Source organism: Takifugu flavidus, chromosome 1, assembly GCF_003711565.1.
Source record: "Takifugu flavidus isolate HTHZ2018 chromosome 1, ASM371156v2, whole genome shotgun sequence".
Taxonomy (NCBI): Eukaryota; Metazoa; Chordata; class Actinopteri; order Tetraodontiformes; family Tetraodontidae; genus Takifugu; species Takifugu flavidus.
Window position 1 is genome coordinate 22,233,629 of NC_079520.1, and position 25,816 is coordinate 22,259,444.

At 41.5% G+C, this 25,816-nt stretch overlaps 1 protein-coding gene across 3 annotated transcripts; it reads left to right on the top strand.

The window, feature by feature from the left end:
• Positions 1 to 136: 136 nt before the first annotated feature.
• On the top strand, positions 137 to 25,751 carry rab3gap1 (RAB3 GTPase activating protein subunit 1). 3 transcript variants are annotated; one of them, XM_057033619.1, is made up of 25 exons: positions 138 to 235; positions 319 to 374; positions 1,264 to 1,342; positions 1,434 to 1,566; positions 1,873 to 1,951; positions 2,238 to 2,357; positions 2,558 to 2,723; positions 2,911 to 3,010; positions 11,987 to 12,068; positions 12,224 to 12,292; positions 12,477 to 12,550; positions 13,009 to 13,101; positions 13,209 to 13,381; positions 13,728 to 13,832; positions 14,345 to 14,517; positions 14,675 to 14,729; positions 17,138 to 17,467; positions 18,328 to 18,465; positions 19,191 to 19,418; positions 19,557 to 19,653; positions 23,581 to 23,684; positions 23,928 to 24,037; positions 24,196 to 24,298; positions 25,039 to 25,062; positions 25,282 to 25,751. In XM_057033619.1, the coding sequence occupies exons 1-25, from the start codon at positions 218 to 220 to the stop codon at positions 25,510 to 25,512; spliced, it is 2,940 nt and encodes a 979-aa protein (XP_056889599.1). In that variant the 5' UTR covers positions 138 to 217; the 3' UTR covers positions 25,513 to 25,751. The 3 variants fall into 3 exon arrangements, 2 of the variants coding, with proteins under 2 accessions (XP_056889599.1, XP_056889603.1); XM_057033623.1 differs by lacking the exon at positions 25,039 to 25,062; XR_008950672.1 differs by lacking the exons at positions 23,928 to 24,037; positions 24,196 to 24,298; positions 25,039 to 25,062; positions 25,282 to 25,751 and adding an exon at positions 19,787 to 19,974 and having other exon boundaries at positions 137 to 235.
• Positions 25,752 to 25,816: the final 65 nt, after the last annotated feature.

A 25,816-nucleotide genomic window follows, 5' to 3' on the forward strand; every position in this document is an offset into this window, starting at 1 on the left:
AAACAAGAAATAAAAGAGAATCTGAGAATTTTGTGTAGCGAACTAGTCCATAACATATTTGCTGGGGTAAAATTCCCGATTTGGCGAAATTAAACACTTTTACCCCCTCGCCATATCACAGATGGATTTTGCTGAAAAGGGAGCATTCCCGTCACAAGGCGGCAGTAGTGATGAATGTTGCAAAAAATGACGAAGAAGACGACAGAACTAAACAAACATGGCTGCTGACAGTGACGTAAGTTACTTTTTGTATTTTTTTATAGTATTTTTCAAGGCAGAAATGCATTTCTGATTAATGTAAAATACTTACTTTTCTAGACCGAATCAGAAGTGTTTGAGATCACTGACTTTACCACCGCGTCCGATTGGGAAAGGTAAGCAAGCAAAATATTAGTTTGTCGGCATTTTTTAATGGACATGGTTCGTATTCAATCATTAAAACGTTATTAGAGCGCCCACAGGTTTGTATTTGTGTCAAATTGCATTCAGAGACCATTATAATTACATACATTAAGTATATAAGTAGCATTGCAAGTATCATTGTGCATGTTTTTGCAAGGTTTTCCTTTTTGAGCATTTGTGTTTTTCGTGCTAATGCTAGTGCTATTTGGAAAATAGCTGATTCTATAGCAGCAGAAGTTTTTATGAAGGCCTTAATTTTACTCTCATATGGAATTGACGTTTGACTACTTCTAATTTGAAGAGAAAAAATATTGCTATATTCCACGCAGTTAGAATAATGTTTTAATGGTCAAGGTAACTCGCCATACCTGGATTGTAACATTAACTAATAGTGACTCGGTTTGGCACGTTTGTTTTTGTTGCCTCTGTTGTCTGTGTAGATTCTCAATCATCCAGGTCATTGTATCCAAGGTAGTTTTCTCTGTCAACTGGACTGGGTTTCTTCTCTTGAAGACGTTTCGCCTTCTATCCAGAAGGCTTCTTCAGTTCTGAGAACTGAAACGTCTTCAAGAGAAGAAACCCAGTCCAGTTGACAGAGAAAACTACCTTGGTTGCCTCTGTTGCTTTTTCGGCTGACAAGGTTGCTGCAGGATATCATAGCACACGTAGATTCTGTAAAAATCTGTAAAAATGTCTCATTTCACATGACGACACATACTCGGTGTGTAGAAGATGTATGATGATTTCACATGGAAACATTCCTTATTTACTTAAAGATACATTTTTAAAATCTTTTTCTTTATAAAAATTAAGGTATTTTGACAATGGAATTTTCAAATGTGTTATTTAATCTTATCAAAGGTTTGTGTCTCGAGTGGAAGAAGTGCTAAATGAGTGGAAGCTGATTGGGAACTCTGAAAAAACACGTCTGTCTGAGAAGGTACGTAATTGCCACGGAGCCATCCACAGCAGTATTTCTGTAGAATCTTATATATGTTCACTCTGTAATTCTCCATCATTCTTTATCACAGAGTGAGTTCACCAGTGGCACATGGGAAGAAAATTTCAAAGAGATCAATTTTGCTGACTTTAAATTTGAGATAACTTATCACTTTCTCAAACAAGAACATGTAAAGAGCAACAAGAAAGAAGAACCAGAAGAAGGTATAGTCATACATGTACTTAGATTTAAAGAGAAAAAAATCTATGCAGATGGATAGAATATCAGTTCTATAACATCAGCAGTAGGGCCACTCCATGTGAGCCTGCTCCTGCTCAAAGTTTTCACAAATTCATAAGTAAACCTATCTGAATGATTATCCATGTGGATATTTTGTCTTACTCTTTTGAGTTTTTTTTGTTTCTTTTTGCACAAAATCACATTTATTTGAATGCTGAAAATGTCATCTGTTGCCAGAAGGTTAAAAATAAAATCTAAAAATAAAACTTTAGAATCTACACTATATCCAGATGCAGTCCCTTTGGCAGTGCAGAATCTTCTGTCTGAGAACAATGACTTTCCTCCACGTGCTCACTGTCTGGTCAGATGGTGAGTTGGCCTATTTTTTTCTATAAAAACAGGTTATAGAGACCTACATACTGTATGTGTAATGTAGTTGGAATGATTTCATAAAATGATACTGGAAAGAATATTGGGGTTTAATTATAGGAAACATTAGCCTTTCTATTGCTTTCTTGCCTTTCTTACTGCTGTCAGTAAATAAAAACAGTTATATTGTGTGTAATAAAGAAATATAAACCTTTAATAGGGATATAGAAATGTTGAAAATTGGAAATGTGATCCTAGTGTCATCAACTCCACATGTGATTGACAGGTATGGTGTACAAGAGTTTGTTGTGATATCTCCTGGAAGCAACTGTGAGGCAATCATCAGTGAGTCAAAATGCAATCTTCTCCTGAGCTCCATCTCCATTGCTTTATCCAACAGTGGCTGGTAAGTCAACTGAATGAGCTGCATGAATGCTTTGGGATTATGAAGAAACATCATCATCTCTTCCACTATGAGTAGTATGACGTTGCATATTGATTCATTCAACACTGACAGTTTAGAGTATTGATAAGACTTGTAAATTTATTCTTTTTGGTCCATGCAGCAAGTTAGTGTTTCATCAACTCTATATCTTGTATTTCCAGCCAGGTTCCTGTTTTTGTACAGATCCAGCACAAGTGGAGACGCATGTATGCTGGAGAGTGTCTGGGACCAGGTTTACGTACAGACTTTGAAATGGTCCACCTTCGCAAGGTGCCAAGTCAGTACAATCACCTGTCTGGACTGCTTGATGTGTTCAAATCGAAAATAGTAAGTGCTGCGAAGTGTGACTGTGTGATTATTTTGTGAATATTCAAGTGTTTTTGGAATTTTTAAAATTCAAACCTGTTATATGACTGTACCTTGTCTTAATTTATTTTTTTGTAGACCACTAAACATATGTTTAATAATAAGAAATAAAACATTTTTTTCCTCTCTCTCCTATTCCTTTCTTTAGAGTTGTACTATATCTCCTGTACCACCAGTCAGCATTGCAATTCGATTTACTTACATTCTTCAAGACTGGCAGCAATATTCATGGCCACAGCAACCTCCAGGTAAGCTGCACAGCACTATCAAGTGGTTACTACTAGTGGGTACTATCATAGATAAATACTAGGGAGACTGATATGAAAATTTAGGCCGATAACTTATTGTAAGGTGATGTCAATACCAGATTTGTGAAAAGATATGTCAGCTTGACCAGGGTTCAGAGGCCCAACTGTGAGAGGGAAGATATTTGAGCATATGTACAGTATATGTTTAGGTTAGACAGAGTATGGAAGATGAATGGGTACTAAGAGTGTTGGAAAGGCAAGAACTTTTGTAAGAGTGGAAAAACATATGCAACCACATTCAGGGCTCAGACTGTTATTGTCAGACTGAAGAACTGTATAAATACAAGGGAGCCACAGTTGGTTATCAAAAACGCATGTCTGCTTTGCCGTCTCCCAGTACTGTAAATAAGTGTGCATCAAAAAAACATCCCTCGCCATTGTCCTTTGTTCATCTCACATCCAGAAGGCTTTTTATGACCGATACTGTTGTTTGCAGATGTGAACTGTCTAAAAAACAAGTAATATGACATAATAATCAAATCTCTTATCTGATGAAATAGTGAATTTACTTTTACAACTTAATGATTGGGGTGGTGGCAGCTCAATCTACTGGGGACTGGGATGAGAAGCAAAGGGTTCTCTGTTCAAGTCCATCCATCCACTACCGCTTATCCGGGGTCGGGTCGCGGGGGCAGCAGCCTAAGGAGAGAAGCCCAGACTTCCCTCTCCCCAGCTACCTCCTCCAGCTCATCCGGAGGGATCCCCAGGCGTTCCCAGGCCAGTCGAGAGACATAGTCTCTCCAACGTGTCCTGGGTCTCCCCGGGGGTCTCCTATCGGAGGGACATGCCCTGAACACCTCACCAGGGAGGCGTCCAGGGGGCATCCTGACTAGATGCCCAAGCCACCCCATCTGGCTCCTCTCAACGCGGAGGAGCAGCGACTCTACTCCGAGCTCCTCCCGGATGGCAGAGCTTCTCACCCTATCTCTAAGGGAGAGCCCAGCCACCCTACGGAGGAAGCTCATTTCAGCCGCTTGTACCCGTGATCTTGTTCTTTCGGTCATTACCCAAAGCTCATGACCATAGGTGAGGGTAGGAAACGAAGATCGACCGGTAAATCGAGAGCTTCGCCTTTTGGCTCAGCTGTCTCTTCACCACAACGGACCGGTGCAGAGTCCGCATTACTGCGGATGCCGCACCGATCCGCCTGTCGGAAAAAAAGACCCCGAGGTACTTAAACTCCTCCACTTGGGGCAGGATCTCCTCCTTTACCCGGAGAAGGCACTCCACCTTTTTCCGGTCGAGAACCATGGCCTCGGATTTGGAGGTGCTGATTCTCATCCCAGCCGCTTCACATGCGGCGGCGAACCGATCCAGTGATAGTTGGAGGTCACGGGCCGATGACGCCAACAGGACCACATCATCCGCAAAAAGCAGAGACCCGATCCTGAGGTCACCAAACCGGATCCCCTCAACACCATGACTGCACCGAGAAATTCTGTCCATAAAAATTATGAACAGAATCGGTGACAAAGGGCAGCCCTGGCGGAGGCCAACCCTCACCGGAAACGAGTTCGACTTACTGCCAGCAATTCGGACCAAACTCTGGCACCGATCGTACAGGGAGCGGACGGCCCGTATCAGCGGGCCCGACACCCCATACTCTCGGAGGACCCCCCACAGGACCCCCCAAGGGACACGGTCGAATGCCTTCTCCAAGTCCACAAAACACATGTGGACTGGTTGGGCAAACTCCCATGCACCCTCGAAGACCCTGGTGAGGGTGTAGAGCTGGTCCACTGTTCCACGCCCAGGACGAAAACCACATTGCTCCTCCTGAATCCGAGGTTCGACTATCCGGCGGACCCTCCTCTCCAGTACCCCTGAATAGACCTTACCAGGGAGGCTGAGGAGTGTGATCCCCCTATAGTTGGAACACACCCTCCGGTCCCCTTCTTAAAAAGAGGGACTACCCCCCCCCCTCCCCTCTCCCCATGGGCTCAGCAGAATGACAGCAGGACCAGACAATGTTGATGAACGATAAGAGTATTCGCCTCATCTCCTGGAATGTCAAGGGGATGAATAATAACGTCAAAGCCAATAAGGTAATATCTCACTTGCAAGATCTTAAAGGGGACCTATTTTTTCTGCAGGAGACACACCTGCGCAAATTGGAATTCTCTCGTATTAAGAAACCTTGGATGGGTCACCTTTTTCATTCTAGGTTCTCTGAGAGGGCGAGGGGTGCAGCCATTATTGTACACAAAGACGTTGCCTTTGAATCTTCCTCTGTTGTTTCCGACCCAAATGGGCGCTATGTCATAGTACAGGGCAAATTACAAAATACTCCTGTGGTCCTGGCCTCTATATATGCTCCAACATGGGACGACGACAAATTTATGTCCAAAATCTTTTCAAACATCCCAAATGCTGCAGATCATCACATAATAATTGGAGGTGACTTTAACCAGGTCCAGGACCTTGACCTCGATAGATCTTCCACCAGCCAGTCCAGCCTGTCTAAAGCAGCCAGTATGTTAAAGTTTCACGCAGACCAATTAGGCCTATCTGATCCATGGAGAACTATGTATCCTCACACGAAAGCTTTCTCTTTCTTCTCGCATGTCCACAGGTCTTACTCTCGGATTGACTTTTTTTTACTCGATAATAGATTATTAGACAACATACAATCGTGTGAGTACCACAGCATAGTAATTTCTGATCACTCTCCGATCACTTTAAATATTAATCTCTCTCAAGACAAATTGCCTACGAAGCCCTGGAGATTCAACTCCCACCTATTATCCGAACCAAAATTCAAAGACTATCTAACTAATCAGATTCAGCTCTTCTTCGATACCAATGATACGCCGGATATTGGTAGTGGTGTGCTTTGGGAGACTCTTAAAGCTTATTTGCGTGGTCAAATTATTTCTTTCATCTCTGGCTTTAGGAGGGAGGAGCGCACCAAATTGAAACAAATATCAGATGAAATACAACTGTTAGATGCCCAGTATTCAGTTAACCCCTCAGATGTGCTATATAAAAAACGAGTACAGCTCCAGTCACAATATAACTTGTTAACCTCCGGTTGGATTGAGAAACAACTTTTACACACTAAACAGCGCTTTTTCGAGCAAGGTGATAAAGCAGGCAAACTCCTGGCTTACCAAGCACGAACTGAGGCCGCTTCTAGACTTATTCCTCGGATCAGGTCAGCCCCTGACAACATCACGTCCAATCCTATCGCCATTAATAATGCATTTGTGGATTACTACGCTAAACTGTACTCTTCTGAAACCTCTCTATGCGATTGGGATGACCCAAACCCTCTCGACATGCTCGCATACCCTCAACTTGACCCAACGACTGCGACCAAGTTAGGTGCTCCAATCACGATCTCTGAGGTCAAAGATGCAATAAGTTCTCTACAGAGTAATAAGTCACCAGGACCTGATGGTTTCACTACGGAGTTCTACAAAACCTACTCCGAAGCTATTGCCCCAACTCTAGTTAGGGTTTTCAATGATGCTCGGGCAAAAGGACTCCTACCTCCCACAATGTCAGAGGCTTCAATCACAGTCCTATTGAAAAAGGACAAAGATCCACTTCTATGTAGCAGTTATAGACCAATTTCCCTTTTAAATGTAGATTTTAAGATACTGGCGAAGGTCTTAGCCAGCCGTCTCCAGAGAGTAATTTCGGCCCTAATCAATCCTGACCAGACTGGCTTTATTTTAGGGAGGCATTCATCCTCAAACACACGCAGATTACTTAATGTTCTCTACTCTCCCCCTACTGACTCTCCTGAACTAGTTTTGTCCTTAGACGCTGAAAAAGCGTTCGACCGCGTAGAGTGGAAATACCTCTTTTTTACCCTTAACAAATTTGGCCTCAGCCCTGACTTTGTTGATTGGATTAAACTACTTTACACTTCTCCCCTTGCCTCTGTCAGCACTAATGGGGTTAGATCACGCCAATTCTCCCTGCACAGGGGCACTCGACAGGGTTGCCCCCTTTCCCCGCTTTTGTTCGCCCTGGCAGTCGAACCTCTGGCCATATGGTTGCGTAGCGAGAACGGGTTTGAGGGTATCACTCGTCATGGACAGCTTTACAAAATCTCTTTTTATGCTGATGATCTTTTACTGTACATGTCCAACCCTACCTCCAGTCTCCCTGTAACTTTAGATATTTTTGAAAAATTTGGCAAATACTCTGGTTACAAACTCAATCTTGGAAAAAGTGACTACATACCAATTAATTCAGTTGCCGACCTTTTACCACAAGGTCTCCTACCCTTTAGGAAGGCCTCAGACGGTTTTAAATACTTGGGAATTTTAGTGACAAGATCATTTTCTGAACTATTTGCCAAAAATTATATCCCATTAATCGAACGTTGCAAATCAGATCTTGCCAGATGGTCCTCTCTCCCCCTCTCTTTGATCGGCCGTGCCAACCTAATAAAAATGTCAATACTCCCTCAGTTCCTCTATCTTTTTTCAACATATACCAGTCTTTATCAGGAAATCATTCTTTTCAAAACTTGACCAGCTGATTAGTTCCTTTCTCTGGTGCAATAAACGGGCACGAATTGGTCGCTCAGCTCTCCGCCTTCCTAAACCCCTGGGAGGTTTAGCGCTCCCAGACTTCCGTTATTATTACTGGGCTTGTAACATCAATAATCTTCTTCACTGGAACACTGGTAAAGCTGTATCTGAATGCCCACAATGGGCCCTGCTTGAAGTTTCCTCCTCATGTTTTTGCCTCTGGTCTGTAGTATGCTCCCAACTACCACTGTTAGTTAAACAGGTCAGCCCCAATCCAATTGTAACCAACACACTGATGCTTTGGAACCAATTTAGAAAAACTTTTGGCCTCCACGCCCATCAAGTTTATCCCCTATATTTCGTAACCACCTTTTCGTTCCTTCATGCTCTGATCTTGCCTTTCGTACCTGGTCTGAGAGGGGCCTAGCAACGCTTAATGACCTTTTTATTAATGGTGTTTTTGCTTCATTTACCGATTTGGCAGCAAAGTTTAAATTACCAAACTCTCACCTCTTTCGTTTTTTTCAAATAAGACATTTTGTGAAATCTTGTTTTCCCCAGTTTCCCAACAGACCCCCGAACTCTCTTATTGACCAATTCTTAACCCTTAACACCAGGAAGAAAGGACTCATAGGGATCACATACAAGCAAATTTATACTCTGTCTCCCCATCAACTGACTTCGCTAAGAGTCGCTTGGGGCCAGGACCTTGGAGCTCCCTTGCATGATGAGCAATGGGAAAAGATATTAAAAAATATCCACTCGTCCTCTATTTGTGCGAGGCATAGCCTTCTACAATGTAAAATTTTGCATAGAGCCTATCTCACTAATGCCAAGCTGGCCAAAATCTATCCTGACAGAACAGATTCATGCAACAGATGTGGGCAAGCCCCTGCCGATCTCGTTCATATGTTTCTGTCGTGCCCTAAATTATCTGAATTCTGGACAGCAATATTTGAAACAATTAGTAAAATAACAGGTCAAACCATCCTGTTCGAACCCCTTGCTGCCCTCTTTGGATTATACTCGCCACACACTGTGCCTAAGTCCACAAATAAGATCATTGCATTCACTACATTGCTTGCCCGAAGACTTATTCTTTTAAAATAGTCCCACGTTTCCCCCCCAACCCATAATAAATGGATTCAGGATGTGCTGCAATGTCTTACACTGGAGAAAATGAGGTTCTCCCTCAAAGGGTCCCTGAGCAGTTTTTATAAGATATGGCAGCCCTTCATCACGCACATCGACTCTCTGACCATTGTAGCAGAACCTGACTGAGCCCCAACCCCCCCCCTTCCCCCACCCCCTCCCCATTAATTTTATTTAATTTATTTAACCATTTACTTTTGAACAGTCTCGTATGTGGTTTTCCTTCATTTTCACCTTTATCATTTTGTTATTTATTTTTCTATATATGGGTATGTATATGTGCGTCTGTGTATGTGTGTATACATATACATATCACATATATATATTGTATATTATAGATATATATATATATATATATATATATACACATATATATAACATATATATATATATATATATATATATTTTTTTTTTTTTTTTTTTACTATTGGAAATTTGTTATACTGCTATACCAATGTTTTTGATTCCCTATCTGTGAAAAACATCAATAAAGAAAGTTGTATAAAAAAAAAAAAAAAAAAAGAGGGACTACCACCCCGGTCTGCCAATCCAGCGGCACTGCACCCGATGTCCACGCGATGTTGCAGAGTCGAGTCAACCACGACAGCCCTACAACATCCAGAGCCTTAAGGAACTCTGGGCGGATCTCATCCACCCCCGGGGCCTTGCCACCGAGGAGTTTTTTGACTACCTCGGCAACTTCAGCCCCGGAGATACGAGAGCCCATCTCCAGGTCCCCAGGCCCTACTTCCTCACTGGAAGGCGTGTTGGTGGGATTGAGGAGGTCCTCGAAGTATTCCTTCCACCGATCCACAACATCCAGAGTTGAGGTCAGCAGCACACCATCACCACTATACACAGTGTTGACAGTGCACTGCTTCCCCCTCCTCAGACGCCGGATGGTGGTCCAGAACCTTTTCGAGGCCGTCCGAAAGTCGTTCTCCATGGCCTCACCGAACTCTTCCCATGCCCGAGTCTTTGCCTCGGCAACTGCCGTAGCTGCACTCCGCTTGGCACGCCGGTACCCATCTGCTGCCTCAGGAGTCCCACAGGCCAGTAAGGCCCGATACGACTCCTTCTTCAGCTTGACGGCATCCCTCACCGCTGGTGTCCACCAGCGGGTTCGGGCATTGCCGCCACGACAGGCACCAACCACCTTGCGGCCACAGCACCGGTCAGCTGCCTCAACAATGGAGGCACGGAACATGGTCCACTCGGACTCAATGTCCCCCGCCTCCCCCGGGACATGGTCAAAGCTCTCCCGGAGGCGTGAGTTGAAGCTCCTTCTGACAGGGGACTCTGCCAGGCGTTCCCAGCAGACCCTCACAACACGTTTGGGCCTGCCAGGTCTGTCTGGCATCCTTCCCCACCATCGGAGCCAACTCACCACCAGGTGGTGATCAGTTGACAGCTCCGCCCCTCTCTTCACCCGAGTGTCCAGAACATGCGGCCGCAAATCCGATGACACAACCACAAAGTCGATCATCGATCTGCGGCCTAAGGCGTCCTGGTGCCAAGTGCACATGTGGACGCCTTTATGTCTGAACAAGGTGTTTGTTATGGACAAGGCGAAGGGAGGCTACCCTCTCATCCACCGGGGTAAACTCCAATACACAGGCACTGAGCTGGGGAGCAACCAGAATTGCCACCCCTGCTCGTCGCCTCTCACCATTGGCAACTCCAGAGTGGTAGAGAGTCCAACCCCTCTCAAGAAGACTGGTTCCAGAGCCCTTGCCGTGCGTCGAGGTGAGGCCAACTATATCTAGTCGGAACTTCTCAACCTCGCGCACCAACTCAGGCTCCTTTCCCACCAGAGAGGTGACATTCCATGTCCCTAGAGCCAGTTTGTGCAGCCGGGAATCAGACCGCCAAGGTCCCTGCCTCTGGCTGCTACCCAAAACACAATGCACCCGACCCCCTTGGCCCCTCCTGCAGGTGGTGAGCCCACGGGAAGGGGGTCCCATGTTGCCTCTTCGGGCTGTGCCCGGCCAGACTCCATGGGCAGAGGTCCAGCCACCAGGCGCTCGCCAACGTGCCCCACCCCCAGGCCTGGCTCCGGGAGGGGGCCCCGGTGACCCGCATCCGGGCAAGGGAAACTTGGTACCAATGTTGTTATTCATCATCAGGGGGTCTGGGCTACGCTTCGTCTGATCCCTCACCTAGGACCTGTTTGCCATGGGTGGCCCTACCAGGGGCATATAGCCCCAGACAACGGAGCTCCTGGGATCATTGGGACACGCAAACCCCTCCACCACGATAAGGTGGTAGCCCAGGGAGGGGCTGTTCAAGTCCATGTGTGGAAAATAACTTGAAAGGTAGCATTGAGCTGTCCGCTTATTCAGGGGTGTACCCTGTCTTTGTCTATCTGCAGCTGGTAGAGGCTTTTTAAGATTAGTCATTGCTTTTTAAGATTAGAATAGAAAGATTATCAATCAATATTAGGTAATTAGATGCATTAACATGCATTAATGCATTCCACATATTTCACAGAGCTCACAGAAAAATATGTGCATCTCCAAGTCCATATGTCTATAAGTGATCTCCAATCTCCAGCTCATGGTAACGCGTAGCTTTAAAGACACAGTTGAATTTACTTTAATATGCTTTTACGTATGTTCAACCACACAGCCATTTTACTTAACACTATAATGGCTGTATGGTTTTTTCCTTTCAACTTTTTTACCCAGAGCTGGGGAAAAAGAATGTAAGCATTAAAAATGTGTATGCCTGACTGTTGTTACAATTCTGTCAGGAGGAATGGATGAAAGTTTTACAACATATCCTGAAAAGTTTTTGGAAGACAACCCGCAACATTTGACCCAAGTTAAATTATTTAAAGTCAGGGCTACAAGATACACCTGGAATTAAAAGTGATCCACTTGACATTCACTGAATGAATTAAAAGATGAAATTAGTCAGTTTCTTCTATTACTCTGATATTTCAAATTGGATAGCATTTTTTCAGTTAGACATGGATTTGGTACATTTAAATAATCACTATCAGTTTCATAAATCAGAAATAAAATAAATCATTACAGTACATTCTGAGAGTTATTGAATAATAAAGTGCATTGGTTTTATTTAAAATTGGGTTCTAGTATTCTGTGCACACCAATGGACAAATTCTTTGATGCAATTTAAGAACACGCATATAGTTACCACATCACAATACCCTTGGTTTCATGCAATTGACTTATTAATTGTTGCTATGGTGTTGTTCTACTTTGTTTGTTTAAATTTTAATTTTTTAAATACATTTTTATAATTTTCAAAACAGATTTTGACACACCCCTTGGAGGGGAGGTGGGAGGGGTAGAGTTTGGGAAACTTCCATTTGGAGCTTGTGAGGAGCCAATCAGGTAAGATTACTTTATTATATTATTTTAGTATATTGTTGTATTTCTTTCTTTTATTATATGATGTACATCTAATCATGCAGTGGATTCACTGTATTTTTCTTTAATTATGTAATTTTGTGTAAAAATGTTACTGACTGATTAATTATTTGTTGTAGTGAGCTTCATCTTGCAACCACTTGGCCTCGTCTTACTGAAGGCCTGGTTGTGGATAATGATGTTTACAGGTAGGAAGCGTTTTTCTATCCTCTGAATAATGTAACATGAATTGAACTGTCAGCTTGTTGCTTTGATACAAGTTCATACTTAATAAGAAATTTACATTTATAGTACTCCTGTAGGAAAACAATCTGTTTTTTTGGGATTTAATTAATCAAAAATTGTTTGCCTTTATTATCGTGTGGTTGATAGTGACCTTGACCCCCTTCAAGCTCCTCTCTGGACAGTCCGAGTTAGGACAACTGAGAACCCTCAGTGTTTACTGGGTAAGAACATCAATGTCTGCATTTATAATTTGAGGTTAGCCTTAACATAGATTTAATCTGTGCAAATTTTAGTCTCATCACATTTGGTTATTTTATTGCCTTCATCTGTCAGAGTGGTATCTTGAGTTTCCACCTCAATTTATGGTGAAAATTAGAATAATATTGTATATGTCAGTATTTGACTATACTATATGTTTACAACTTTTACCACTGTGAAGAATGTTAAACATTTTCTGAGCAGAGGCATTCAATCAAAAGTAAATGAAAGTAAATTGTAACTGTTGATTAAGACCTTGGGGCCTCAGGGAAAATTTACTGCTATTAACATATAGTGAGTGAAAAAATTCAGAGACAAAATTCTTTAAACCTTATAGTCTCCTTATTGTAGATTAGATGCACTAATGCACTGTTTTCATGGGAATTGACAATTTGACAATTTTTTTGATTGGACCTTGCAGGTGATGTTCTGAGTGAGTTCTTTAAGCTCTGCTGTATAAAAGAGACTGCAGAAGAGATTCTTGGAAGAGGCATGGCTGAAGATGAAGGCAAAGGTCTCAGCAAAACTTGTGTTTTCTCCAGAATATACAGATATAGTATATTATTTACAGGGTGGATGAGAGCTTCATTTCTGATCATTAAATATGTTTTCTCTGTGCAGAAAACAGCGATATAAGCTCTGCTTTATCAAAGCTAACAGAGCCATCAGCAACTGTACCAATCCACAAACTTTCTGTTTCCAATATGGTGCATAGTGCACGGAAGCATATTCGACGCCAACGCCACATGGATGAGTCTCCTCTTAATGCAGGGATTTTAAATACTATCTTGCTGGTAAGAATGTTTTGCTCAGACTATATTAGACTACCGGTAATCAGCTGGGCTTTAAAGCCCTTAAATGTGTTTGTAGCTTTTTACACTAAAGTATATTTTTGGGCTTTTAGATGACAAAGTCAAGTGTGATATTTTGCTTGGACTGATGTAACCTGCACTCATTTTTGTCTTGAAACATTGTAGACAATTATTATACTGTACATAAGAAAACTGTTATTTTTTAAGAGAGATCACCCCAGATTTCAAGTTCTGGTTGATCAGAACATTAAAATGGTTTCACATATGTACATGCGCACTTGGACATTTTTGGTTAATATACATATGTATTTGTTTTTTCCTCTTTCAGTACCTTTTTCCAGATGCAGCAGTGGAGAAGCCATCAGAGTACACCAAAACTAAATCTGAACAGTCAAATACCCCAGGGAAAACGGAGCAAGATAAAAACTCAGATGTATGTTCAGTTTGAGTGGGATGTCATACAAGGGAAAACATTATGAGCAAAACTAGTGAAAAAACAATTCTATTTGAATGGAAGCCCTTTACTCAGGGTCCCGGGGGGAATATATATAACTACAACTCTCCCATACTTTTTTGCGGCAGCAAGAAAATTATCACTGTCAGGAAAAACGCATCCTTTTCCTTTTGAAGTTAAATTCTTTGACCCTCTTTCAAATGATCTGACCAAAATACATCTTTGGCTTCAAAAGAGTAGCCTTGGCCCGAGGAGTCGGCTCTCCTGGGTTCTTCTAGACATATTTTAGGTTCTTTGTGACAATTCTCAAAAATTGTGTTTATAGGGTTTTGTAATGCAGAAATGGTTGATCTATATTATTTGCTTTAAATAAGCATCAAATAGGCTGCTTATTTTTGACTCCAGATAACAAATTTCAATACAATTTGGAGGATATTACAAGATTTTAAACCTTGTTGATTAAATATCTTCTGCTTTCTTTCTTTGTCCAGAATCTGTTTAGTCAGCTGAAGTCTGCACCCAGTGACAGTCTGACCTATCGGCTGGCTCTGTGTTTGAGTTTGGTAAATTATAACTACGGTGGATTGCGGGCAGTCGCTCATGTCTGGCAGGAGTTTGTCCTTGAGTTGCGGTACCGCTGGGAGAACAACTATCTGATCTTTGGGTGAGTACAACCATATGTTTGGATGTGAGACTACACTATTTTGTTAGTTTCGCATGTTTTTTTTTTCTCTGGGATGGGGGGTATTCAACAAATTGCTGCATTTAGTGTTTTTGTGACCTACATGTGGTTTGTTTCTTTTTTAATCACCAATTTTCAGTCTTGCTGGTGGATCTCCTGACCTCCGCTGTTGTCTTCTGCATCAGAAGCTTCAGGTACACATTTATAGCTACTGAAAGTGGTTTGACCCTTCAAGAAATTATGCAGTGGTAAAATGGTTTTGAAAAATTGTTTTAAGTAACTTTCAACAATTTACAGCATAAGTGGAAAAAAGGAAAGAAAGCCTTATTAAAAACCTGTAGAAGGCTCAATTGTTAAGGTCTTTTTTTTCTTTCCATACACAACTTGTGCTGTTTAGGAACCATTCACTAATTGAGGAAAATCACAGTTTAGTAGGTTTGCCATGTGCCCACCAGGTTCCAGGTCACACAGATCTGTGTGACTTAATTCATAACACAGTTATAGGATCTATATGCGAAGTGTCTTTCATGTAAAATTTTAAAATGACAAGCACCAAATCACACACCAGAGACATGAGATAACCTTAGAAAAGTGTTTGGTCAGCAATAATGAAAAGAGTAGAAATAGAACAAACCCTAGTAAGCCCCTAAAAGCGGAAAGAAAAAGAAGACTTATGAAAGAGTGATGTGACTGCCCATAAATCCGGGGAGGTTGTAAGACCAAAGGTTTCCAGCTCCACCCATCCACTGGATCATTTATATGTTTTCAGCATGTTAGCAACTTTGCTTGGATGTAGACATTTATTAAAGTAACTCAAAAGCACCTGAAAAATAATAAATCAGAAAAATACCATCCCAGACAGATTCTACAAAACTATAGTAGCAACTCAGACAAATGTGCATGCATCTTCAACCAGTCATCCTTCATCTACCCATTTTCCCTGAACATGGTTCCAAGAGATTGGAACCTATCTTTAGGCTTTCATTCACATTTAAGGTAATTTTACGTGGTAATTCACTTATCCCTATTGCCTATTAAATCCTTGAGAAAGTTTTTACATGCAGTGATTTACTTGAGCTGCTGCAGTCTGCATTTCCAGTTAAACATTCCACAGAAACTTATGGTGGTTTATGACTTGGTGGCAGATAACTCGGATTTAACACTGGTACTGGTGTTGCAAGACCATTTTAAAGGCAGAACATTTAAAACGGTGGATCACAGGATACTTTTGAATAGGCATGTGAACCACTTTGGTGCTTTTGTGTTTGGGCTCTCATCTGTTGTCAAGATGTCAAAGTGTTTTATATAACATTCTGTGAGTCATTTCCTGTTAGACATGGAGTCCGATGGGTTTCTATCCTGTAATTTTCATTTATTCTGGCGCTATTGGGTCAGATTATTTATTCTTTTGCATTATCATTTAATTTCTATGATCTTCCAAAGCTTGAAGAAGAGTTGAGGAACTGTGATTTTTGTTATTATTTAATTCAGCAAAAATTGAAATGACTTTCATTGGACCAGCTTAATCAAGCCAACACACACATGGAAATGGCACATATCACATTTTTCTGGCTGGACTTCTTTGACCAGCTGCCCCAGGAATCAACCAGCCCTGCTCTCACGGCGGGTCTCTTAGAGTGCCTGAATGATGACTCAGTAGTGGGTTGGAACTCCTCATGACAGACAGATAATGATGACTCTGTTGGACCAGATTGAAAACCCCCATTTCTCAGCGGCAGCTCAGCTTGATAGTGATGGCACGTCTCCCTTCACACTACATTTGGACTTACCAGATGTGTTTAACTGCTCCGCTGCTAAGTTCAAGGAGAAGGAAGACCCCAACACTCCTATACCAACACAGGTGGCAGTCACATTGATGCAGAAGAGGTATGGCAAAAAAGGAATCCGGATGAAGCCCATAAACTATGTCTGCTAGTAATTGCGTTATCAGCCATTCTGGCCCATCACCAACGCTTCGCTCATGCAGTGAGTAGCCTACCACTTTCAGAAGCCCCCGATGCCCAGATCCCAGTCATTGAGTCAGGCCCCCTTTGAGGGTGTTGGCTCCTAAGGGTTCATGGCAAAAGAATTACCTGTCCCTGAAGGTAGCACGCTTGTCAGAGTGATTTAGTCACATGCTCTAGGTAAAGCCGCTCATTTTCTACAGGGAGAACTTTCTTCCCTGCTAGAGAAAAGAGCGTTAACTTCCATCCCTTCTGAACAGAGGTCTAAACGGGTACCTGAGGAAACTTGCGTTCAGGATGTTAACACACAGACTGCTGCTGTCTGTATCATGCTGTGCCTGCTGCATTTTCTGCCCCCCGGGTGATTGGTTCACAACAGTTGACCTTAAAGATGCTCATTTCCATATCTCAATATATCAACCACACAGAAAATATCTTGGATTTGCCTCTTTGTGAACAAATGAAAAATGTTGGAATCCATTCTTCTTGGCCATTCTTCTTGGCCTCTCACTAACCTCTTTGTGAAATACACTAAAGCAGTGGTTGGTCCTTTCAGGGGGTGGCGTGTCTAAGTAGCAATGTGTCGACAACTGGCTGGTTGCTTCGTCTGTCTGAAAATGTTTTCTGTTCTTAAACAGATGCTAAACTGCTGCATTGAGAGGAAGAGGGCAAGAGATGATGCCCGTAAGGTGCTTGATGAGGGCAAAGAAAGAGCACACAGGGAGTCTGGATCTTCTGCAGCTGCAGTCACTTCAACAAAGGAGGTTTCACCTGGAAAATCCTGGGATTCATGGAGTGATAGTGAGGAGGAGTTTTTTGAGTGCCTAAGTGACCAAGGCGATATGGATGCTCCACAGACTGAGGAAGAAAAGACTGGCAGTAAAAGAAAAGCAGAGGGTAGACTTCATCAATATAACAGCATGAATCTACTCAACTCTTCAGAACCTCTCTATGTTCCTGTCACTCAGGTTAGTATTTGTTTGTCTGCTTTTTACTGTCACTTATTAACTCACCCACTCACTCAAAAAAATTCAAAAATAGTTCCGATCAGTTTATATTTAATTCTCACCACTGCTTTCAGGTTGAGTGTCACATTACTTGTCAGATAGCCATCATTGGCAACAAATGTAACATTGTATCATCAAAGTCTCAGGACTTTCCTAACCAACCTTGTGAAGCACTGAGGAAGAGCACGGCCAAATATGAAACCATTTAAAATTTCAGTTTTCTGCTTAAAATGTCCGTAGCTAGACTCATCCTGTGCTGAACCTGTGGCAACTTCCTTTTTCATGGAGAAACATCACAATTCACTGGCCTATCCCCTCTACACCAATCACCAATGACTCAAACTATAACAGCTTTTGACTTTTATTTAAATTGCCATGAATGAATATGAGGTCTACTGGAATACAAGGAATTGAAAAGCATTCTTTTAATTCTGTTTAATTCTGTTCTAATTCTGTTGTTCATATTTAAAAAGAATCCAGTGATCTATTAAGGGAGTGCTTACAGGCTTTGCTACATTTTGTTGTCCACTCAAAATGTGCCTCTTGCAAAACAGAATTTTAGAGTATAGGAAGGGTCTTAACAATACAACCAAATTCTGGAGCTGGGAAAAAATAGAAGATAATGAAAACAGTAATTTAGAGTGTTTTCAGAAGTCCTGCAGTACATTTGATGCGTGGCTCTTATGAAGGCATTCTTTTCAGTGTAATGGACGTTAGTACTTCCAGGTAGATTTGATTTGATTTGATTTGTCCTCACAGCGCATTTATTTTGCCAATATCAACAGATTTTACAGAGAATGCTTATTATGCTTGCTTTTCAGGAACCTGCTCCCATGACTGAGGATCTCTTGGAGGAGCAATCAGAAGTTCTAGCCAAACTAGGTACATCTGCTGAAGGTACCCATCTCCGTGCCCGGATGCAGAGTGCCTGTCTGCTGTCTGATATGGAGTCATTTAAGGTCAGGGCGGGCAAACTTGTATAATTATGACATGATATAATTGTAATATAAATACAGATTAACATGTGACCAGACCCACTACTTCTGTTCTTCTATGGCTTTATAATCATCTGAGACATATTTACTACATTCATTGATCAGTCATTTTAGAGTAGATGAATATTTTTATTTTAAATAAGTGAAGTTATAAACAAAACAATAATACTACCTATCTAATACACCAGTATTAAAGTTGTTACTACATTTACCAATTGACTATTAAAAACGTTATTCAGATTACTTTGCAGAAAGCCATTCATCCTGATTTCAGAATGATTTTCAATCTTCGTGTCAAAATTACTTTTTCAACATGAGTCATTATTTTGTCTGTTCTTCCTTTGGTGTTTGCGAACTGGCCCTGAGAGTCTACAAATGATTTTTTTTTTTTGGTGAACTGTTAACAACATTTCTAAATTAGTTCAGAAATACTATGAATGTATCTTATTGTACTTTTTTAAACCATGAATTCATTTATAGATATAAACACATATTTTAGTCATACTCAGTTGTCATGTTCATTACTTGTTGTGCATTTGGATAATAAGGGTGAATTCAGAAATATAAATCCAACTCCAACTCTTTTATTGCCTGTTTCCCAGTTTTTGTTACTCAGGTCTAGAGGAAATGGTTCCAGAAGCCTTGAAGCCCGGCCTTGCAGTAATGTAGAATTTTAACTGTTTTCACAGGCAGCAAACCCAGGCTGTATCCTGGATGACTTTGTGCGCTGGTATTCACCTCGGGATTATGTTGAGGAGGAGGTTGTGGATGACACGGGTAGTCTAATAATGAAAGGCCATCTTAGTGCCAGGATGAAAATCCCAGGTAATATGTGGGTTGAAGCTTGGGAGACTGCCAGAGTTACACCTGCACGTCGCCAGAAAAGACTTTTTGATGACACCAAGGAGGCAGAAAGGGTAATTTTTGTTTTTTTTGAGACAAGTAACCTATAAACAAAGTCTTTACTTTTACTACAATGATTCTATGTTCATTAGAAACCTTAAGTTAATATCTTGTTGAATGAAAACCCTCATGTTTATGTACTCATCTTTTAGGTACTGCACTATATGGCAATGCAAAAACCTGCTGATGTGACCCTCCATCTCCTTCCCTGCTTAATTCATGGCGCCATTCTTAAGTTAAAGGAAGAAGGTGAGTGCGTATGTGTCCAATAATGAGTCGACAATATACTGTATATATATATTCTAAAAATTTGGTTGAGTGAAAAAATAGCTCAATATGTGAATTTCTTTCTGTCTTTCTTTTCTTTTTCTTATTTATATAGCATCTGTTACAATCAGAATTGTTTCGAGGTGCTTTACAGAATCCCAGGGCCTGAAACCCAACAAGCAACAGTGGCAAGGAAAAACTCCCCTTTAACAGGAAGAAACCTTGTGCAGGACCAGGCTCATACAGGGGGACCCTCCTGCTGATGGCCAGCTGGGTAGAGAGAGAGGAGAAGGGGGAGGACAGGTAGAGGAGAGAATAGGTAGAACATAGATAGATTCAGATTCAGGTCCTTTATTGTCCCACATGGGAAAATTTACAGTGCAGCAAGAGCACGCAGAGACAATTAAGATAAAAATAGAATAGAATTTAGAATATACAAAGAGGATGTATATTTACAGTAATCCAGATAAATGGATACTCGGCCCCTGTATACCTGTACATAGTACAGAGGGTGAATACAATATACATATCAGAATATATAATATTCTGATTGTGCTAGCAGGCATTATGTTTATTGTGCAGTACATACATTATATTAATTAAAATAAGCTGCGGGTTGGGTGGGTCAGCGGGGGTCGGAGGTCAGTAGGTGAGCATACAGCTTATGAAGACGGCGATACCTGTAGATGAATACAGAAGGGGGGGAGCAGAAAAACAACACAAGAAATAACATTACCAGTCTACTTGGTGAGGAGGGGAAGAGAGGAGAGGAGACCATGACCCAGTGGGGTGACAGAGGCCTGTCAGGTGATCATGTTTCTGGACCCCGGCAGACTCGGCCTATAGCAGCATAACTAAAATGTTAACCTAAGAATTAGACGTCCCTCTAAGTATGATAATTTGTCTGTCTAGGATAGTAACTGGGACTACAGAATTAGTGACAATAAGCTTTTTCAAAGAGGTAGGTTTTAAGTCTAATCTTAAAAGTAGAGATGGAGTCAGCCTCCCGTACCTGGACAGGGAGCTGGTTCCACAGCAGGGGGGCCTGGTAGCTAAATGCTTGGCCCCCCATTCTACCCTTAGAGACTCTGGGGACCACAAGTAAACCAGCATTCTGAGAGTGGAGTGGTCAATTTGGATGATAAGGTGTCACTAGCTCCTCCAGGTAGGATGGAGCTAGACCTCTGAGGACCTTGTATGTCAGAAGAAGGCACTTCTAGAGACTATTTTAATGTGTGAGTTGAAGGACAGATTTTTTGATCAAAAGTTACTCCAAGATTCCTTACAGAGAGGCTAGATGCTAGGGAGATACCATCTAGAGTGATCATGTGATCTTATCTATCCCTGATAGGTTCAGGACCAAACACCATGCCCTCAGTTTTTCCTGAAATTTGAAGACATCCAAGACTTTATGTCTTTAAGACAAGTCTGAAGCTTCACTAACTGCTCTGTCTCCTCTGGTTTCATGGATAAATATAGCTGAGTGTCATCAGCATAACAATGAAAATTTATTCCATGCTGCTGAATAATGTTTCCTAAGGGAAGCATGTACAAGGTGAAAAGGATTGGTCCAAGTACAGAACCTTGTGGAACTCCATGGCTAACCCTACTGTATGAAGAGGGAACACCATGGACCTGAGTAAACTGGTATCTATCTGATGAATACAATCTAAACCAGTCTAGTGCTGTCCCTTTAATCCCGAACATATGTTCCAGTCTTTGTAACAGGATGCTGGGATCAACTGTATCAAAAGCAGTACCGAGGTCCAACACCACAGCATAGAAACCAGTCCATGATCTGAAGCTATAAGAAGATCATTAGTACCGTAACTTTAATAAGTGCTGTTTCTGTGCTGTGGTGAGCTCTAAAGCCTGACTGAAACATATCACACAGGCTGTTCCTCTGCAGGGGCTCCAGTAACTGAGTCACCACCACCTTCTCAAGAATTTCAGAGATAAAATGAAGGTTGGATATAGGCCTATAATTTGCTAACACATCACGATCCAGTGATGGTCTTTTAAGCAACGGTTTAATCACTGCCACCTTGTAGGACATAACCTACAAGTACATATCTTGTACATATCTTGTACATAACCTGTCACTAAAGAACAATTGATCTGGTCCAGGGTAGAACTGCCTATCATTGGTAAAACATCCTTCAACAGGTGTGTTGGGATGGGATCTAAAAGACACGTAGATTTCTGAATTAGGGGTGAAGGAGTTTAAGGCCTTGTTGGAGACCCTGTATGTTCCCAGAGTCAGCACATCTGCTGATGGTCCAGTTGTTGGGATGGCCTGGTTAGCTTTTTCTCTGATAGCTAGAACTTTATCAGTGAAGAAGCTCATGACGTCTTCACTACTAAGGGAAGAAGGGATATATGGATTTAAAATGGCTGTGATTCTTGGTTAATTTGGCCACAGTACTGAAAAGAAATCTGGGGTTATTCTTGTTTTCTTCAATTAAAGAAGATAAATAAGCTGTTCTAGCCTTACAGAGGGCCTTTTTGTTAACTGCCAGATAGTCTTTCCAGGCTAGATGGTGGGTATCTATTTTACAAGAATACCAATTCCTTTCTTGTCTGTGCACTTTCTGCTTGTGGGTCCTAATGTGTAAATTAGACCAGGGAGCACACCTCCTCTGATTTACTATTTTCTTTTTCAGGGGGGCAACAGAATCAAGCGTGATTCTCAGTGAGGTTGCTGCACCTTCAGCAATAGAGTCCACCTCTGCAGGGCTAAGATTATAATGATTGATCCCAGGAGAAGCACACGGTGGTCCTGGGATTAGCACAGGGATTGCTTCCTTAAACTTAGCTACAGCATTATCAGAAAGACATCTGCTATAGTAAGACTGTGTTCTGAACATAGAAGAATTTTTAATCATAAATGTAAAAGTGATCAAAGAATGATCTGACAGGAGTGGGTTCTGAGGGAACACTGACACATGTTCTACCTCAACACCGTAAGTCACAACTAGATCAAGGGTGTGGTTGAAGCTATGAGTTGGTTGGTTTATCTGTTGAAGGAAACCAACTGACCCAAGTAATGAAATGAAGCCATTTCTAAAGCTGTCATTTTACAATGTCTACATGGATGTTAAAGTCTCCAATAATAATGACTTTATCTGTTCTGAGGACCAAGTTCAGCTAAGAAGTCAGAGAACTCAGACAGGAACTCTGAATGTGACCTAGCAGGGGGCCATTATGCAACTACAAACAAAATTGGCTTTTATGTTTTCCGGTTCAGATGGGTGATGCCAAGAGTCTTGGAGTGATAGATTGCTGCCACTCCCCCTCCTCGATCAGTAACAAGAGGAATATGATAATTAAGATGGGTAGGAGGAGTAGATTAGTTTTGGCTAACATACTCCTCCTGAAGCCAGGTCTCAGTAAGACAGAATAAATCAATGTTATGATCGGCTATCAGGGATTTACACAAGAGATCTAATATTTAATACTGTAGTCCACATTTGATTGTGCTGTTAGTTTTTCCTATTTGTGCTTTGGTATTAATTTTAATAGATTATGATGATTGACCGCTCCCTTGCTCTGTGCTTGGTGAACTTTTAACAGTGGAACAGAGACTACCTCTATAGTCTATATGTTATTGTTGATGAATGAGGGTTCTATAAAAGCAGAAGAGAGGTGTGTAAGACTTCAACTCTGCATCCTGCTCTGGACCCTGGTTTGTCAGGTCACTTTGGGTCTAATAAATTTGGCCAAGTTACTAGAAATAAGAGAGGCACCATCCCGGGTGGTACCACCGTGACAGCCAGCGACGAAGCAATGACATATGACTAAACATTTCATCGCTGGCCAGATTGGGCCAATTAGCTCACACAATACCTGCCTGATCCTTTAAATTGATTTTTTTTTAATTTATCCCTTCTCATTTTATCCTTAAAACAGAGGCAACTGAAAACATTCCATCTGTCCAGATAAGTCTACAGCAAGTAGTGTCCCAAGCCAGCAGGCTGATGCAGACTCCGGCACGAGACTACAAAAGATTGGAGGTAAATCTTGGCATATATTTTGGGAAGTGAAGTGTGAAAATATTTGGTACTTTGTTCATAAAATTGTACAGAGCACATAATGTGCAAACATATTTCAAAATAATGGAGTTGCAGGCAGCAGAAAAGTCAGTTTTGCTTTCTTTACTTGTGTGTCCTGATACATTGTTATTGATCACGTTTGGTAAATCACTAATTATGTTGCTCAACAATATTGATATGAAGCTTGTTTCATGTGGAATCTAGGAGTTCATCAACCGGCTTATAGCCATGGAGACTGTCATCACACAAGCTCGCTCGCTAAAGGCCAAGTTTTCCATTTGTGATAAGGCGGAGAACAGAGAAGACCTAGAAATGTAAGTTTTAAGTGACAGATGTTTTAGTCAACACATCAGAGACCGTGCTGTATAGAGAGAAGATTTGAACAGCTTAGTGGCAAATACAAAATAAATAAAGGCATGCACATTTGCTCCAGCACCATCTTTAAGTAATTCAGTGTTTTTATTTTGTCCAGATTTGTGCGCTCCCTTCTGGAAGAACCTGAAGTTTTGGTGATTGGAGCAGGTCAGGGACCAGCTGGCAGCATTATTCACAGAATGTTTGTCAGTGCTCAGAGGGTAAGAGCCAAGTTTAAATGGTTTTCCAGTTTAAACCAACCTCTTAATGGAACAAAGAAATACAAACTTGAACAAACACAATGGTTACTTAACAGGTTATATTTAAATATCTAAAAATAAACCTCATCAGAAGAATCATTCACACTGTTGTACATAAGCTCAAACTGTTCAATCTCAGGAAGACTTATTTTTAAAAACATTTCCAAATTTATATTTTTCACTTTATACTGGGCCTCACAGTCATTTTGTGGCAATGATTAAGCTCAAATCAATGTGTTTCAGAACACAGACTACCTTTAGTGCACTGCAAGCTGTAGCAGGGCACATTAAGCTTGTGAGCAAGTGTCTTGAATGCAGCAACAGAGCCTTCGATGGGATGAATACGGAACAGAGGCTTCTCTTCACTCTCAACCTTGTTGAGTGGTATCACAGTGGGACTGTCAGGGCTGACTAACAGCTGGTTCAGATCAGAGTCCAACAAAGAATGATCTCCGTTCTTCTTTGTAGTCGCGTGAAGAGATGCCAAAATTATCAGCTCCGTCTCAGATCCGTCTTGTTCTCTAATTCCTTTTATCATAAATCTATTGGTTAGTTTGTAAACTGCTGTTTCTCATAACCACTGCAGTATACACATATGCAAATCAGGCAAATTCCTCACATCAGGAGAATTTAGGATTTGTTGTGTCACACATTTCCCCCATTCGACTGTTTTTGCTTCTCCCTCTGCTGCTTACATCAAGTTGGCTGACTTCACCACTGATGAGGTAATGTAGAGCATCATTGAGTCCATTTGTTTTTTTATTCTTGTGATCCTGCTCAACATTGAAACAATTTTCTCTGTTACTCTCTCACACTCGCACGCACACACACACACACACACAGTATTGTGCCAGGAGTATAGTTGAGTTTAGTTTGAGTATAGTTTGGTGGAAAAATGCATTAAGAGAAAAGAAGTTCCAGTATGCTTTTATCTCCAATTTCAGGCTGCTGTTTTGGCACCATTGGATGAAGACTTGAATCAGGAGAGGCAGAGCACTGAAAGTAGCAGAGTACCTGATTTTCCTTCCCCAGCTGGTAGAGAAATACTACTGCGTACATGTGTTCCTCGACCAGCGCCCTACTCCAAAGCTCTGCCTCAGCGCCTCTTCTGTGTGTTGCTAAAGGATGAGTTCAGGTTGGCAGGAGCCTTTTCTTCAGACACCTGTTTCTTCTAAAACTCACCTACGCATTCTACATTTCAAACCAGTCATGTGTCAGTGATCATTGAAATGTTGAGGCCTGACTTTTCTCCTCTTCTAATTCCACTGTGTATATTTTATCCAGAGTTTAGTTATTGTTGACCACATGTCAAGTGACAGCATATGATGAGATGTTCCTTATACATACACATGTACCGTACCTACGTGGCATTGATGCCATTTTGTCGTATCTGCAATAAAGATTTTCTGCTTCATTTGTTTATCTTTTTCAAAAATCTGATGTTTAGTTGCAAACATGACTTAACATGTTTTGAGAACG